Genomic DNA, 13,101 nt, shown 5'->3' with positions numbered 1-13,101 from the left:
AAAAAAAAAAAAAAAAAAAAAGAAAAAAGAAAAGAAAGGAAGAAAAAGAAAGACAAGAAAAGAAACCATTGCCAAAAATACAATGTCATGAAGATGTGCCCCTATGTTTTCTTCTAAGGGCTTTATAGTTTTAGCTTTTTTTTTTTTTTTTTTTTTTTGGTCTTTTTAGGGCCACACCTGCTGCATATGAAAGTTTCCAGGCTAGGGGTCAAATGGGAGCTGTAGTTGCCAGCCTGCACCACAGCCACACCAACGTGGGATCTGAGCTGCATCTGCAACCTACACCACAGCTCACGGCAAAGCTGGATCCTTAACCCACTGAGCGAGGCCAGGGATCGGATCCGGGTCTTCACAGATACTAGTCATAGTCGTTTCCACTGAGCCACAACAGGAACTCCCAGTTTTAGCTCTTAACTTTAGGTTTTTGACCCATTTTTGGTTAATATTGTATATTGGGTAAGATAAGGGTCTAACTTTATTCTTTGCATGAAGATATCCAGTTTTCCAAAAACCATTCGTTAAAGGGACTCTTCTTTCCCACTGAATAGTCTTTGGCATTCTCGTAAAAAATCAGCTAACCATGTGTGTGAGTGAGGGTTTGTTTCTGGGCTCCTAATTCTATACTAAAGGTCTCTATGTCTGTCTTTATGTATAGCACTTTTTTTTCTTTTTACGGCTACACCTGCAGCATATGGAAATTCCTGGACTAGGGATGGGATCTATGCCACAGCTGTGGCAATGCCGGATTCTTAACCTATTGCACCACAGCGGGAACTCTCTACCCTCCTAGTTGTAAAATTACCTGATGTTGTTGCCATATCTAATTTTGAATTTATACACATTGGGTCCAGCATGAAGAAACCTTGTCTCAGGAAAAGGGTAGGTGAAAGGTTTTAAACTCATTGCTTCCAATGATAACCTAAATAAAACAGAAATATTAGAGAATTATTAAAAAGCTAAAATAAAGATGGTTCCTTATGTACAGGAAAGAGCGCCTACATAATCCGTAGTATCTCTTCAGGAGTATAATATCCAAAGTTCAATATCTCTGCCTGTGTCCCAGGCTCAGAACTGGTATCAGTTACCCGGACCATTTTCCTACTGGCATGGGGAGGACACGTGGTGTTACGGGACAATCTCTCAAACTGAAGTCAGAAGACCTGAGTTAAAGTTTTGTTTATCTTGCGACCTTGTGCAATGACTTCTCTTTCATGAGATTAATGAAACTAACATCTGATGACTAATGGGGTTTTTGTTAGGATTAAATCTATCTCTGAAATATTTCTTGAATCTATTCTACTCCCTTGTCCCCACTTTCCCTGGAACCTAGGCCAATGTGAAGAGGGCACAAATCAAATAATGAAACAAATCAAAGGATGCACCAATAAGAGGCACGATGGGGAAGACCTCTGCTATTAATTTTGGATGGAGTTTAGAGATTAGTGCACCTTCCTGCCACAGCCAATGAAGAAAATGAAGATGCATGCTAATGTTTCCAGAGTTGCCAAAGGATGCCTTCTCTTTCCTACCTTTCAGCTCTTCCTCCTCACCTGAGGAGGGCATCCTATGCCATAAGAGTACCCACTGTCCTCCTGGCACTTACTAGTTTTACTTTTCCTGTTCCAGAATCTCTGTTCACTTAAGGTACTCTCTTCAGGAAACTCAGGAGAAGGAAGACATGGAAAAAGAAGTAGGGCATGTCTCTTCCACTCCAAGAGGGCACTTGCTCTGTACTCAGAGGAAAGAATCAAGTAAACTGTGATTTTCTTTTTTCTTTTTTCTTTTTTTTTTTTTTTTTGTTGTTGTTGCTATTTCTTGGGCCGCTCCCGCGGCATATGGAGGTTCCCAGGCTAGGGGTTGAATCGGAGCTGTAGCCACCGGCCTACGCCAGAGCCACAGCAACTCGGGATCCGAGCCGCGTCTGCAACCTACACCACAGCTCACGGCAACGCCAGATCGTTAACCCACTGAGCAAGGGCAGGGACCGAACCCACAACCTCATGGTTCCTAGTCGGATTCGTTAACCACTGCGCCACGACGGGAACTCCTGATTTTCTAAGTCACTAGGACTTTTCTGTGCCTTTTTAGAATCTGTAGAGATAATAAACTCTGTACTTTCTATCTCTTCATATGGAAGTTTAGATAATAATGAGAATAAAACATCCAAATTTCCTAGGATCAAATCTACCTATATACAATGCAAGTTACTGATTTCAGAGGCAGCTGAGATGGGGTAGACAGAACAGGCACAAAGTGAGAATAACTTAGTTGTTTTTTGTTTTGTTTTGTTTTGCTTTGTTTTGGCTTTATAAGGCCACACCTGTGGCATAGGGAAGTTCCCAGCTAGGGATCGAATTGGAGCTACAGCTGCTGGCCTACACCACAGCCACAGCAACGTGGGATCTGAGCTGCGTCTGTGACCTACACCATAGCTCACAGCAATGCCGGATCCTTAACCCGTTGATCGAGGCCAGGGATCGAACCCACAACCTCATGGATACTAGCTGGATTCGTTTCCACTGTGCTGCAATAGGAACTCCTGAGAAAAACAGGTTTTAATCTCAGCTTCATCGTCCCTACACAGTTTCTCTGGACTTTGGTTTTCTTTTTTTTTTTTTTTTTTTTAAGGGCCACAGGTGCAGCATAAAGAAGTTCCCAGGCTAGGGATTGAATCAGAGCTGCAGCTGCCAGCCTACCCACAGCCACAGCAATGCCAGTTCCAAGCTGTGTCTGCAGCCTACACCAAAATTTGTGGCAACGCCAGATCCTTGAAGCCAGAGAGGGGCCAGGGATGGAACCTGCATCTTCATGGATACTAGTCAGATTCGTTTCCTCTGCGCCACAATAGGAACTCCCGATGACAACTTATTTATGCAACAACTAACAACAAAAACTTTTTGTCATACACTAATCTAAGTGCCATATATATATATTAATATATATATTAAAATAAAAATAAAAATATATATGGCATATATATATAAAATATATATATATATACTCTTGATCCTAACAAAAAGCCTATGAAAGAAGTAGTCTAAATTTGATAGATGAGGAAATTGAGGGAGTTCCCATTGTGGCACAGCAGAAACAAATCTGACTAGGAAGCATGAGGTTTCAGGTTCGATCCCTGGCCTCGCTTAGTGGGTTAAGGATCCGGCATTGCTGTGAGCTGTGGTATAGTTCGCAGACGCAGCTTGGATCTGGTGTTGCCGTGGCTCCGGCGTAGGCCGGTAACTCCAGCTCCAGTTAGACCCCTAGCTGGGGAACCTCCGTATGCCGCGGGTTTGGCCCTAAAAGGTCAAAAGCCAAAAGCCAAAAGCCAAAAAAAAAAAAAAAAAAAAAAAAGGACATTGAGGCACTGAGAAATGAAGTAAAGCTTCCTATCTTTATGAATGTTGGAATTGGGATTCAAATTGAGGCAGTGTAAATCCAGAGTTGGTGGTCTTAACCATTTTCCCACTTTGCTTCCTGGGATTATTAGGAAGAAAAAAATGAGATAATGAATATAAAATCATTTTGTGAGTGCTAAAATACTATACACACATAAAAGATGATTATTTTTCTTTCCTCCTTATTACCCTGATTCCATGTCTACTCAGCAAGAAGAACTCTAATATGGTAGAGTCAGAGGATATATGTGCCCAAAGAATGGAATTTCCCACAATTTCCAAAGTTCAAGTCTGGGGCTGCCAGTAAAGAGATATCCCAGTGTCTGATCTTGGCTGCTTGGGATTAGAATGACAGGAGGCTGGAGCCCGAGACTGAGACTATTTAGACTAGAATTGCAGTCAAAAGTGAAAAGAAATGGTTGGTGCCAACTGCAAAGTTACCAGAGCGGAAATACTGTTCATATCCTGAGGAAAAAACTTGCAGATTCCCCATGCCCTAGGCATGGCAGGAACCCAGGCTAGATCTGATGGTGTTTTTTGGTGCTTTAAGGAGTCCACCTGGTGAGACTTAGGTTGCTGCCACAAAAATTTAGCCCTGAATTATTCAGAGGGTTCTTCTAAAAGACAATCACCTCTCCACACAGACTGAGGACTGGGGGCATCAGAGCAAAGGAAATGAAGAACATTTGCTGGAAACGACAGTCCAGAGAGGAAGCTTCATGTGCTGTGCCACAGATGGCGGTCTGAAAGAAGTGAAAACAACCGTCTTCTAGCTGGGGCCTGTTCCTGTTAATTGCTGGCTGCCTGCTTCAGAAACAAACATCACACACTAATTACCTTATTTGAAAATAGAGATTAGACAGCATAATCCCAAACACCCACAGAGCAGTTGTGGTTCAAAGATCTCACAAGGTTATTTTTCAACACGAGGGCTGCAGTCATGGTGACACATAGTCCCAGGAACTATTATTAAGTTGATAGGATCTTGCAGATGAAGGGTCAAACTCTCAACCAATTTTAGGTGATCATAAGAAACCATGCCTTTAAAATAAAAGAAGTTATAGGCAATATGGTTAGTGGGAAAGACACAGGATTTGGAATTGGAGGACCAAGCCTTGAGTCCTAGCTTTGCCTTTTATCAGTCATTAGGCCCTGACCAAGTCACTTAGGCTCTCATTTCTCAGTTTCTACATCTATAAGTGGGGGTCCCACCCACCCCTGGAATTGTTGTGGGGATTGCGTGAGATAATGCTGTAAAATGCACTTCATAATTCCGGACTATTATTTAATATTAGCTGTTTTGATGGACTTGAAGAGTTTCTCTCTTAATGCTTTACTAGAAAAGCAAATTCAAGAGAGGAAAACTGATTAGCTTTAATATCAGTGCAAACTATGACAAATCTCAATTAAGAATCTTTCCTTGAAAATCCCCAGAAATAGATTTAAATGACATATAGATACTTATATTAGAAAAGGAAAGATTTTTCAAGATTTTAGTAGTTTGCTTCACAAAAGAAACATCTGCTCAATGCACAGAGCCTGAAGCAGGGCTTAACGCAATATGAGGATAATGATATTGACTATCAAAGTTGAAGATGATCATAAGGAAATACTGTCACTAAATATATATGTGTGACATTTGATGGGAAAACCCTCCACAGTGCTAAGAATAAAAGAGCTTTCATAAACATTTACTAAAAATATTGGGAGCTCCTGTCCTGGTGCAGTGGAAACAAATCCAACTAGGAACCATGAGGTTTCAGGTTCGATCCCTGGCCTCGCTCAGTGGGTTAAGGATCCGGCATTGCCGTGAGCTGTGGTGTAGGTCGCAGATGTGGCTCGGATCTGGCATTGCTGTGGCTGTGGCGTAGGCTGGCAGCTGTAGCTCCAATTTGACCTCTAGCCTGGGAAAGTCCACATGCTGCAAGTGAGGCCCTATGAAGCAAAAGTATATATATACTTATATATATTTTTTTTTTCTTTTTTTGAGCAGATCTAACATGACAGGCTCTGTGACCACTAATGAACGTAGGCAACAAAATAGGGAAATCCCAATGCTGCAATGAATCCATCTCTCAAGTTTTAGAACTGAGATTGAGGACAGATACCCAGCTTCTCCTTCCACCTTCAGAAGTCCTTGGCTAGTTTCAGAGGTCTGCCTGCCTTTGCTGAAGTAGATCCATAATCTCTGAAAGTCTATATTTCTAACTTGAGATTCATGGTTGCCTACAGCTGGAAGTGCCCTTTGTTTCAGAGGGGACAAAAGGGAAGTGAATTCACCAAAGGAAATGACTCCCACACAGTCACTTAACTCAGTATGGAACCAGGATTAGCCCCCCAAGATTGTTGACTCCTTTGGCCCAAACATTTTCCATTGTAACACGTCATCCAGTCACTCATTTCGTTAAACCATAACCCTCGTCACTCTCATAACTCTGGGTGACTCAAGGCAATGCAATCTGAGTACAAAGGCATCAAACCAAATTGGAAGATTTTCTTTTGTTTGTTCGGTTTTGCGTTTGTTTTGTTTTTTGTTTTTGTTTTGTCATGTTTAAGTTCCTGGGCCAGGGATCAAACCTATTCTACGGCAGCAACTGGGGCCACTGCAGTGACAGTGCCAGATCCTTGAAATGCTGCACCACAAGGGAACTCCAAAATGGAAGATTTTCTGATTAAAGCTTCTTAGGATTATATTTTGGGGTGTAAAGAGTTACATTCACATTTGTTTGTTTTCAAGCTCTTTTTTTCCCCTTTTATAACCATTCCCAAGCCAGGGGTCGAATCCGAGCTGCAGCTGTGGCCCATACCACAGCCACAGCCACACTGGATCTGAGCCAAATCTGTAACCTACACTGAAACTTGTGGTAGCAGCAAATCCTTAAGCCTCTGAGCAAGGCCAGGGATCAAACTTACACCCTCACAGAGACAATATCAGGTCCTTAGCTCCCTGAGCCACAAAGGGAACTCCCAACCTTTATTTTTAAAAGAAACTTCTTGGAGTTCCTATTGTGGCTCAGCAGTAAGGAACCCAACTAGGATTCATGAGGACTCAGGTTCGATCCCTGGCCTCACTCAGTGGGTTGAGGATCTGGCGTTGCCGCGAGCTGTGATGTAGGTCACAGACGCACTGGGATCTGGCATTGCTGTGGCTGTGGTATAGCCTGGCAGCTACAGCTCCGAGTTGACCCCTAGCCTGAGAACTTCCATATTCTGAGTGTGGCCCTAAAAAATAAATAAATAAATAAACAAACTATTTTCAATTTCCTCACCTTGCAGGGTGATTGGGATGATCAATGAAATAATGGATATATAACTGCTTATTGTAGTACTCTATTCATTGGTTGCTCAGTAAAGAACTTTTTTAGGGAGTTCCCATCGTGGCTCAGCGGAAACGAATTTGACTAGCAACCATGAGGACATAGGTTTGATCCCTGGCCTTGTTCAGTGGGTTAAGTATTCGGCGTTGCTGTGAGCTGTGGTGTAGGTCGCAGATGCCACTCAGATCCTGCTTTACTGTGGCTATGGCATAGGCTGGCAGCTACAGCTCCAATTCGACCCCTAGCCTGGAAACCTCCATACGCCATAGGGGTGGCCCTAAAAAAGACAAAAAAAAAAAAAAGAAAGAAAGAAAAGAAAAGAAAAAAGAATAGCCTTTTAAAAAGCAAAACAAATCAAAATGTTAAGACATAGCACGGAAAGAGGCTTATCTAAGACTATCCCTGATACTTCTACACTTACTGATATCATTCTCTTTTTCACTAGAGTTCTACCTACTCTTTATGGTAAGACATAATCTTTAAAACACAGTGGCATTTGTTCAGGATTTGCGATTGGAACAGTGTCAGATTTTACTTTGTTTTCTTTGGGAGGGAAGGAATAATTAAATTTAACAGAAAGGTAGGAAGTTATCTTGAAATGAAATCAAAAGGCCTTGGTAAACAACTCAGTAGGCCAGAAAGGTGATCAAGTCAAACTGTTACGTTACTTTTTATACCCAAATGGCTCTTCCACTTCCATCTTAACCATGCTAAAAGCCAATGGAAGAACTATCTTTGGTCATCTGGTCCAGGACTGTGTTCCTTATTCTGGAAAAGCAGTAGAATGATGTCTCATCTCACCCACCCTACCCACTAGTTGTGGCTTGTTACATGAAGATCAACTTACTAGCATTCACATCACATTGAATTCACTGCAGCACTCTAAAAATACTACTAATCCAAGGTACCCAAAAAGCAGGTGGATGTAAAATTGTAGGCAATGAGGGACATTTTACTTTTTGGTTACATCACTGGGTGAATTTCCCTGAAGCACTACCTATAAGGAAGAAGATTTAAAATGATGAAAAAGCATGAGTAGTTTCAGAAGGGCAAACTGTTGAGAGAAGATCCTTAGCTAGAAATAAAGGAACAATTCTTTTATACCATTCTATTTTATAATTTTGAGCTATAAACTCTGAGTCCATATGTACTCTGAGTCCTTCTGTCTTAGTGACAGAAGACAGATATAGGAAAATGTGAAAAGAAAGTTTCTAAAATATATAGCTTTGTGGAGTTCCCGCCGTGGCACAGCAGAAACGAGTCCTACCAGGAACCATGAAGCGCAGATTCGATCCCTGGTCTTGCTTAGTGGGTTAAGGATCCGGCGTTGCTGTGAGCTGTGGTGTAGGCTGGCAGCGGTATCTCTGACTAGACCCCTAGCCTGGGAACATCCACATGCCGCCGGTGCAGCCCTAAAAAGATAAAAGACCAAAAAAAAAAAAAAATTAAAATATACAGCTTTGTTCTTGGCATGAAACAATGAGAGATTCTGAAAAAATTAAGTTAATAAAAAACTAAATTACTTTTTATATAAAGAGAGAAAATTTCACACAGAAAATCTGAAATATTTTACTGACTTTAATCTAATTCTGGTGAGATACTGGGAAGATAAGAATTGCATTCATTAAGTTTACAAAAAGATAAACTTGAGGAGATCATCTAATCTGACCAAGGTCATATATCAAGAGCAAGATTAAAACTCAGATGTATTGTTAAAGCAAGACAGTCCAGCTGAATGAAGGGTATCATGAATATAATTACTTTATGAATTATCCTAGACTCAATATTAGCCTCAATTTTTTACCTCTTACCACCTAAGCATAGCTCTAAAATAACAGAATCAGGCATTATTGCTAAGAAACAGGAAGCTCTGTACTTTGAAAGACATCAGACCATAGGGATCTGATGAAAAAAACATATTTATAAAGGCATTTCAGTTTATATAATAACTTTCCTATCCCTCTCTCACAAGATTCAAAAACATCTATTGAAGTAGACAAGGCAGATTCTGCTAATTTACACTCCATGCTAACTGCTCTCCTAATTTTCACCTGATTTAGTCCTCTGGATCTTGTGTTCACTCAATATCCTTCATTCAATTCACAAATATATGCATGCCTACTATGTTACCGAAATTTAAGGGCTGGAGATAAAATGGGGAAGAATAAGAATTTGGTCCCTGCCTGCAAAGAGCTTACAAATAATTTTAAGTGTGATGACTGCTACAAAAAGAGGTAGTATAACATGGGAACATGACAGAAAATCTTAACCTGAATGGAAGTCAGGGAAGTCCACTCTAAGTAATTGACTCATATCTGAAGGTTGAGTATAAATTGGGGAGACATAAATGGAGAGTGGGTGTGGGGTCTGAGTCCTCCATTGAGGGAGAGCATGGTACTTTCAAGAGACATATAGTACTTCTGGAACACAGCTGGCAAGAAGGCCAGTGCTATGAACTAAGACTACGAAGATAACCAGTGAGTTAGCACACATTTGAGAGCCTACTATGTATCAGGCATTGCTCTGAGTGAGTAACAAGAAAGATATGATTCCGTGACTTTAAGAAATTATATATTAGGAGGCTTGGAAAGCAATAATAAAAATATAAATAAATAAATGTAATTTGAAGTACTATAAATACTATGAAGAAAATAAAACACAAGTTTATAGGAGAGAGTGACTGGGAGGCTGCTTTAGCTAGTGTGGCCAGAGAAAGCCTTTTGAAAGATATCACAACTGAATTACATCCTTAATGGAAAGTGAAACAACCAAGTTGAGGGGGAAAGCATTCCAAACAGGAAAAAACAGCAAGCACAGATTCCCTGTGACTGGTGGTTCAAAGGACAGAAAAGTCATTATGACTGGAGCACAGAGAATGAGGAGAAAGCAGAGGGAAATGAAGTCAGAGAGACAAGCAGGAGCCACATCATGTAAGGCCTATAGGACTCTGTAAAGAATTAAGATTAAAAAAAAAAAAAAAAAAAGAGCAAAAAATGTAGTTGCCGTCATGGCACAGTGGAAATGAATCCGACTAGAAACCATGAGATTTCGGGTTCCATCCCTGGCCTCGCTCAGTGGGTTAAGGATCCAGCATTGCCATGAGCTGTGGTGTAGGTTGCAGACGCGGCTCAGATCTGGCATTGCTGTGGCTGTGGTGTAGACTGGTGGTTATAGCTCTGACTTGACCCCTAGCCTGGGAACCTCCATAGGCTGAGGGTGCAGCTCCAAAAAGCAAAAAAAAAAAAAAAAAAAAAAAAAAAAAAGATATTTGATTTTATGCTAAGGGTTTTATAAAAAGAAGTGAAATGATTTAATTTATGCTTTAGAAGTAGCACTCTGGCTGACAAAAGGAAGATGACCTGTAATAGTACAAGAGTAGAAACAGGGAGACTAGTTTAAAGAATTGTAGTAGTCCAGGAGAAAAATGCTTCCGATTTGGGGTCTTGGTAGGTAGTGATTTGGGGTATATCTTACACTGATGGTCTAGATGTGGGAATCAAGGATGGCTCTTGATTTTGGCCTCTGCTATTAGGTAGGTAATGGTAGATACCCTTTACTGAGATGGGAAAGGATTCTAGAGAAAGAGATTTGCCTTTCTCTTATTTTATGTTATGGCCACACCCATGGCACATGGAAGTTCCTAAGCCAGGAACTGAATCTGAGTCACACCTGTGACCTGTGCTGCAGCTGTGGCAACAATGGATCCTTTAACCCACTGCACTGAGCCAGGGATCAAACCCACACCTCTGCAGCAACCCAAGCGACTGCAGTCAGATTCTTCTTCTTCTTCTTCTTTTTTTTTTTTTTGTCTTTTCTACCGCCGCTCCTGCGGCATATGGAGGTTCCCAGGCTAGGGGTCTAATCAGAGCTGTAGCTGCTGGCCTACGCCACAGCAAAGAGGGATCTGAGCTGCGTCTGCAACCTACACCAAGCTCACGGCAACACCAGATCCTTAACCCACTGAGCAAGGCCAGGGATCGAACCTGAAACCTCATGGTTCCTAGTCGGATTCATTAACCACTGAGCCACAACAGGAACTCCTGCAGTCAGATTCTTAATCCACTGTGCCAATGGCAGGAACTCCTGCCTTTATCTTCCTCTTTTCTTTTGGTTAAGTGTGAGAGGCCTATTAGATTTCCCAGTGGGTATGTTAAGGGGGCAGTCTCCTAGTATGCAAGGGATGGAAATCAGAACAAAAATATAAATTTGAGTCATCAGTGTTAGATGGTATTTGAAGCTACTGGAATGAATGAGATTATCCAGGGAGAAAGTATAGATAGAGAAGGGATGAGGGACTTGCTTATAGGCCAGGTTATGGATAGTAGAGTCTTCTCTAAGAGCAGTAGGAAGCTACTGAAGGGCATAATAAAGAGATGACATGACCACATGGCTGTGAGTTTAAAACAAACAAACCAAAAAAACCAAAACCATCCCTCTGGTTGTAATGTGGGAAATAACCCAGAACAAGAACAGGTAAGAGAGGATCCGCTAGGAGACTCCCATGGTTCCAACCAGAAGCTGAAAATAGCCTGTTCTACAGCAATGAAGGTGTAGATAGAAGTGCTGGTTGGGAAGATGCCTAGCAATATGTCTAGTCATGATGTGGTGACCTGATGGGCTGAGGGAGGACAGACAAGGATGACTGTGAGTTGCTTGAACAAAAAAACTGACAAAATAAAAGTGCCATTCCCCCCCCCCCCCAAAAAAAAGGAGCCTCGGAAAGTAAGTTTTGGAGGGGAAGATGCTGAGTCCATTTTTGGACATGCTCAATTTTAAGGTGCCCACGAGATAGTCAAAGAGAGACAGAATCTACCTAGAAGGTAGACATTGCGGTAGGTTTACTGCTTGCCGATCTGTCCGTGAAGGGACTAAAGTTCAGAAAAGTCAAAGACATACCCTTCCCAGATGCCAGGATTCAAGGACCTGAGAGGCTGAACAGAGAAATGGCACTGACTTGAGTGCCATGACTCAAATACTTACTCCCTAGGCTCAGTCAAGCCTCTGAAAGCCAAAACCTCATTCAAATCCTGAAGACATAATGTGACAAGACATGTTTCAATGGAAAGAGTCTTGTTTTCACGGCAACGGCCAAGCCTGAGTTAGCGGGTGGTTACAGACCAGAAGGAACACTTCTGTTACCCGGAAAAGTCTTTTTGTTTTGCTTTGTTTTAAAAGAGAGGATGAGGTCAGGGGAGCTGCGGGCCTTAGCCGACTGGACGTCCGCCAGCGGCAGATTCCGTGCGGGGTGTGGTGTGACGGCAGCCACAGCCCCTGGCGTCCCGGGACGGGATCTTGGCCTCGGCGCTGCTCACTCGCCCGTGGAAGGGGATCTGGACGTGGCTGAGCACGCGCCCCGCTTCCCTCCCTGCCCGCCGGGCTCCCCCTCGCATCCCCGAAGCCTGCGACCTGGGCCTCGCGCGCCCTGGCGTCCAAAGGGGCCCCGGGCTGCAAAGGCTGCCTCGGGGGCCCGGCCCGCAATCTCCGTCTGAGAAAAGCGCAAACCTCCCTGGAGCACCAGGCCGCCGCGGGCCGTTCCCTCAGACCCAAGGGCCTGCCAGGCTCGGCCCGGCTCGACTCTTTCTCCCACACCAAGGGTTCTTTGCCCCTCATCAACGTGGCCGCGGCCAGGGTACCCACTAAGAACCGCTCTCTGAAAAAGGGCGGGCGCCGACCTCTCTCTCACGAAGCCTGGTTGGCGGACTCGCTCGGCCTCTCGCCCGCGCCTCCGCTCGTGCCACGCGCGGGACAGACCTTCCGCGCACGCGCAGCTGCGCTCCCGGGGCCTCAGGTGGGCGCGTGCTCCGAGGCCTGGCCGCAGCCTGCGCGTGCGCGCCACTGACGCTGACACCGGCGTGGGGGCGGCGGGGTCGTGCGAGGCTGGACCCAGAGCCGCGTGCAGCCCCATCCACCGACCTGCAGTCGCGCGGCCATGTGGCCGATTTCCTGGGTTCCTGAGCCCATTGGTCACTTCGCACCTACTACGCACCTGGCAGGTATGTTACAGAGGACCTCAGGGTCCCTACTCTGTGTGGTGCGCTGGGCAGGTGCTTTCGTACACTTTCTCCTTTAATCCTCACCTCGGTGCTGTAAAGCAGTTATTAATATCCCAGTTCAAAAGAGGCCTGGGGAGTTCCCGTCGTGGCTCAGTGGTTAACGAATCCGACTAAGAACCATGAGGTTGCGGGTTCGGTCCCTGCCCTTGCTCAGTGGGTTAAGGATCCGACGTTGCCGTGAGCTGTGTTGTAGGTTGCAGACGCGGCTCGGATCCTGCGTTGCTGTGGCTCTGGCATAGGCCAGTGGCTACAGCTCCGATTCGACCCCTAGCCTGGGAACCTCCATATGCCGCCGGAGCGGCCCAAAGAAATAGAAAAAAAAAAAAAAAACAAAGACAA

At 43.7% G+C, this 13,101-nt stretch overlaps 1 protein-coding gene across 1 annotated transcript in view; it reads right to left on the bottom strand.

Annotated features, from left to right (window-relative positions):
• MAJIN (membrane anchored junction protein) overlaps positions 1–12,459 on the bottom strand; it is a 35,025-nt gene extending 22,566 nt beyond the window's left edge. Inside the window, exons 1-2 of the mRNA XM_005660723.3 lie at positions 12,382–12,459; positions 803–919 (exon numbers count right to left, since the gene is read on the bottom strand). Coding sequence (XP_005660780.1) covers positions 803–903 — 101 coding nt within the window. The 5' untranslated portion in view covers positions 904–919; positions 12,382–12,459. The remainder of the gene's footprint in view (positions 1–802; positions 920–12,381) is intronic.

The sequence above is a fragment of the Sus scrofa genome, chromosome 2 (assembly GCF_000003025.6).
Source record: "Sus scrofa isolate TJ Tabasco breed Duroc chromosome 2, Sscrofa11.1, whole genome shotgun sequence".
NCBI lineage: Eukaryota > Metazoa > Chordata > Mammalia > Artiodactyla > Suidae > Sus > Sus scrofa.
This window is presented reverse-complemented; position numbering and strand designations above follow the sequence as displayed.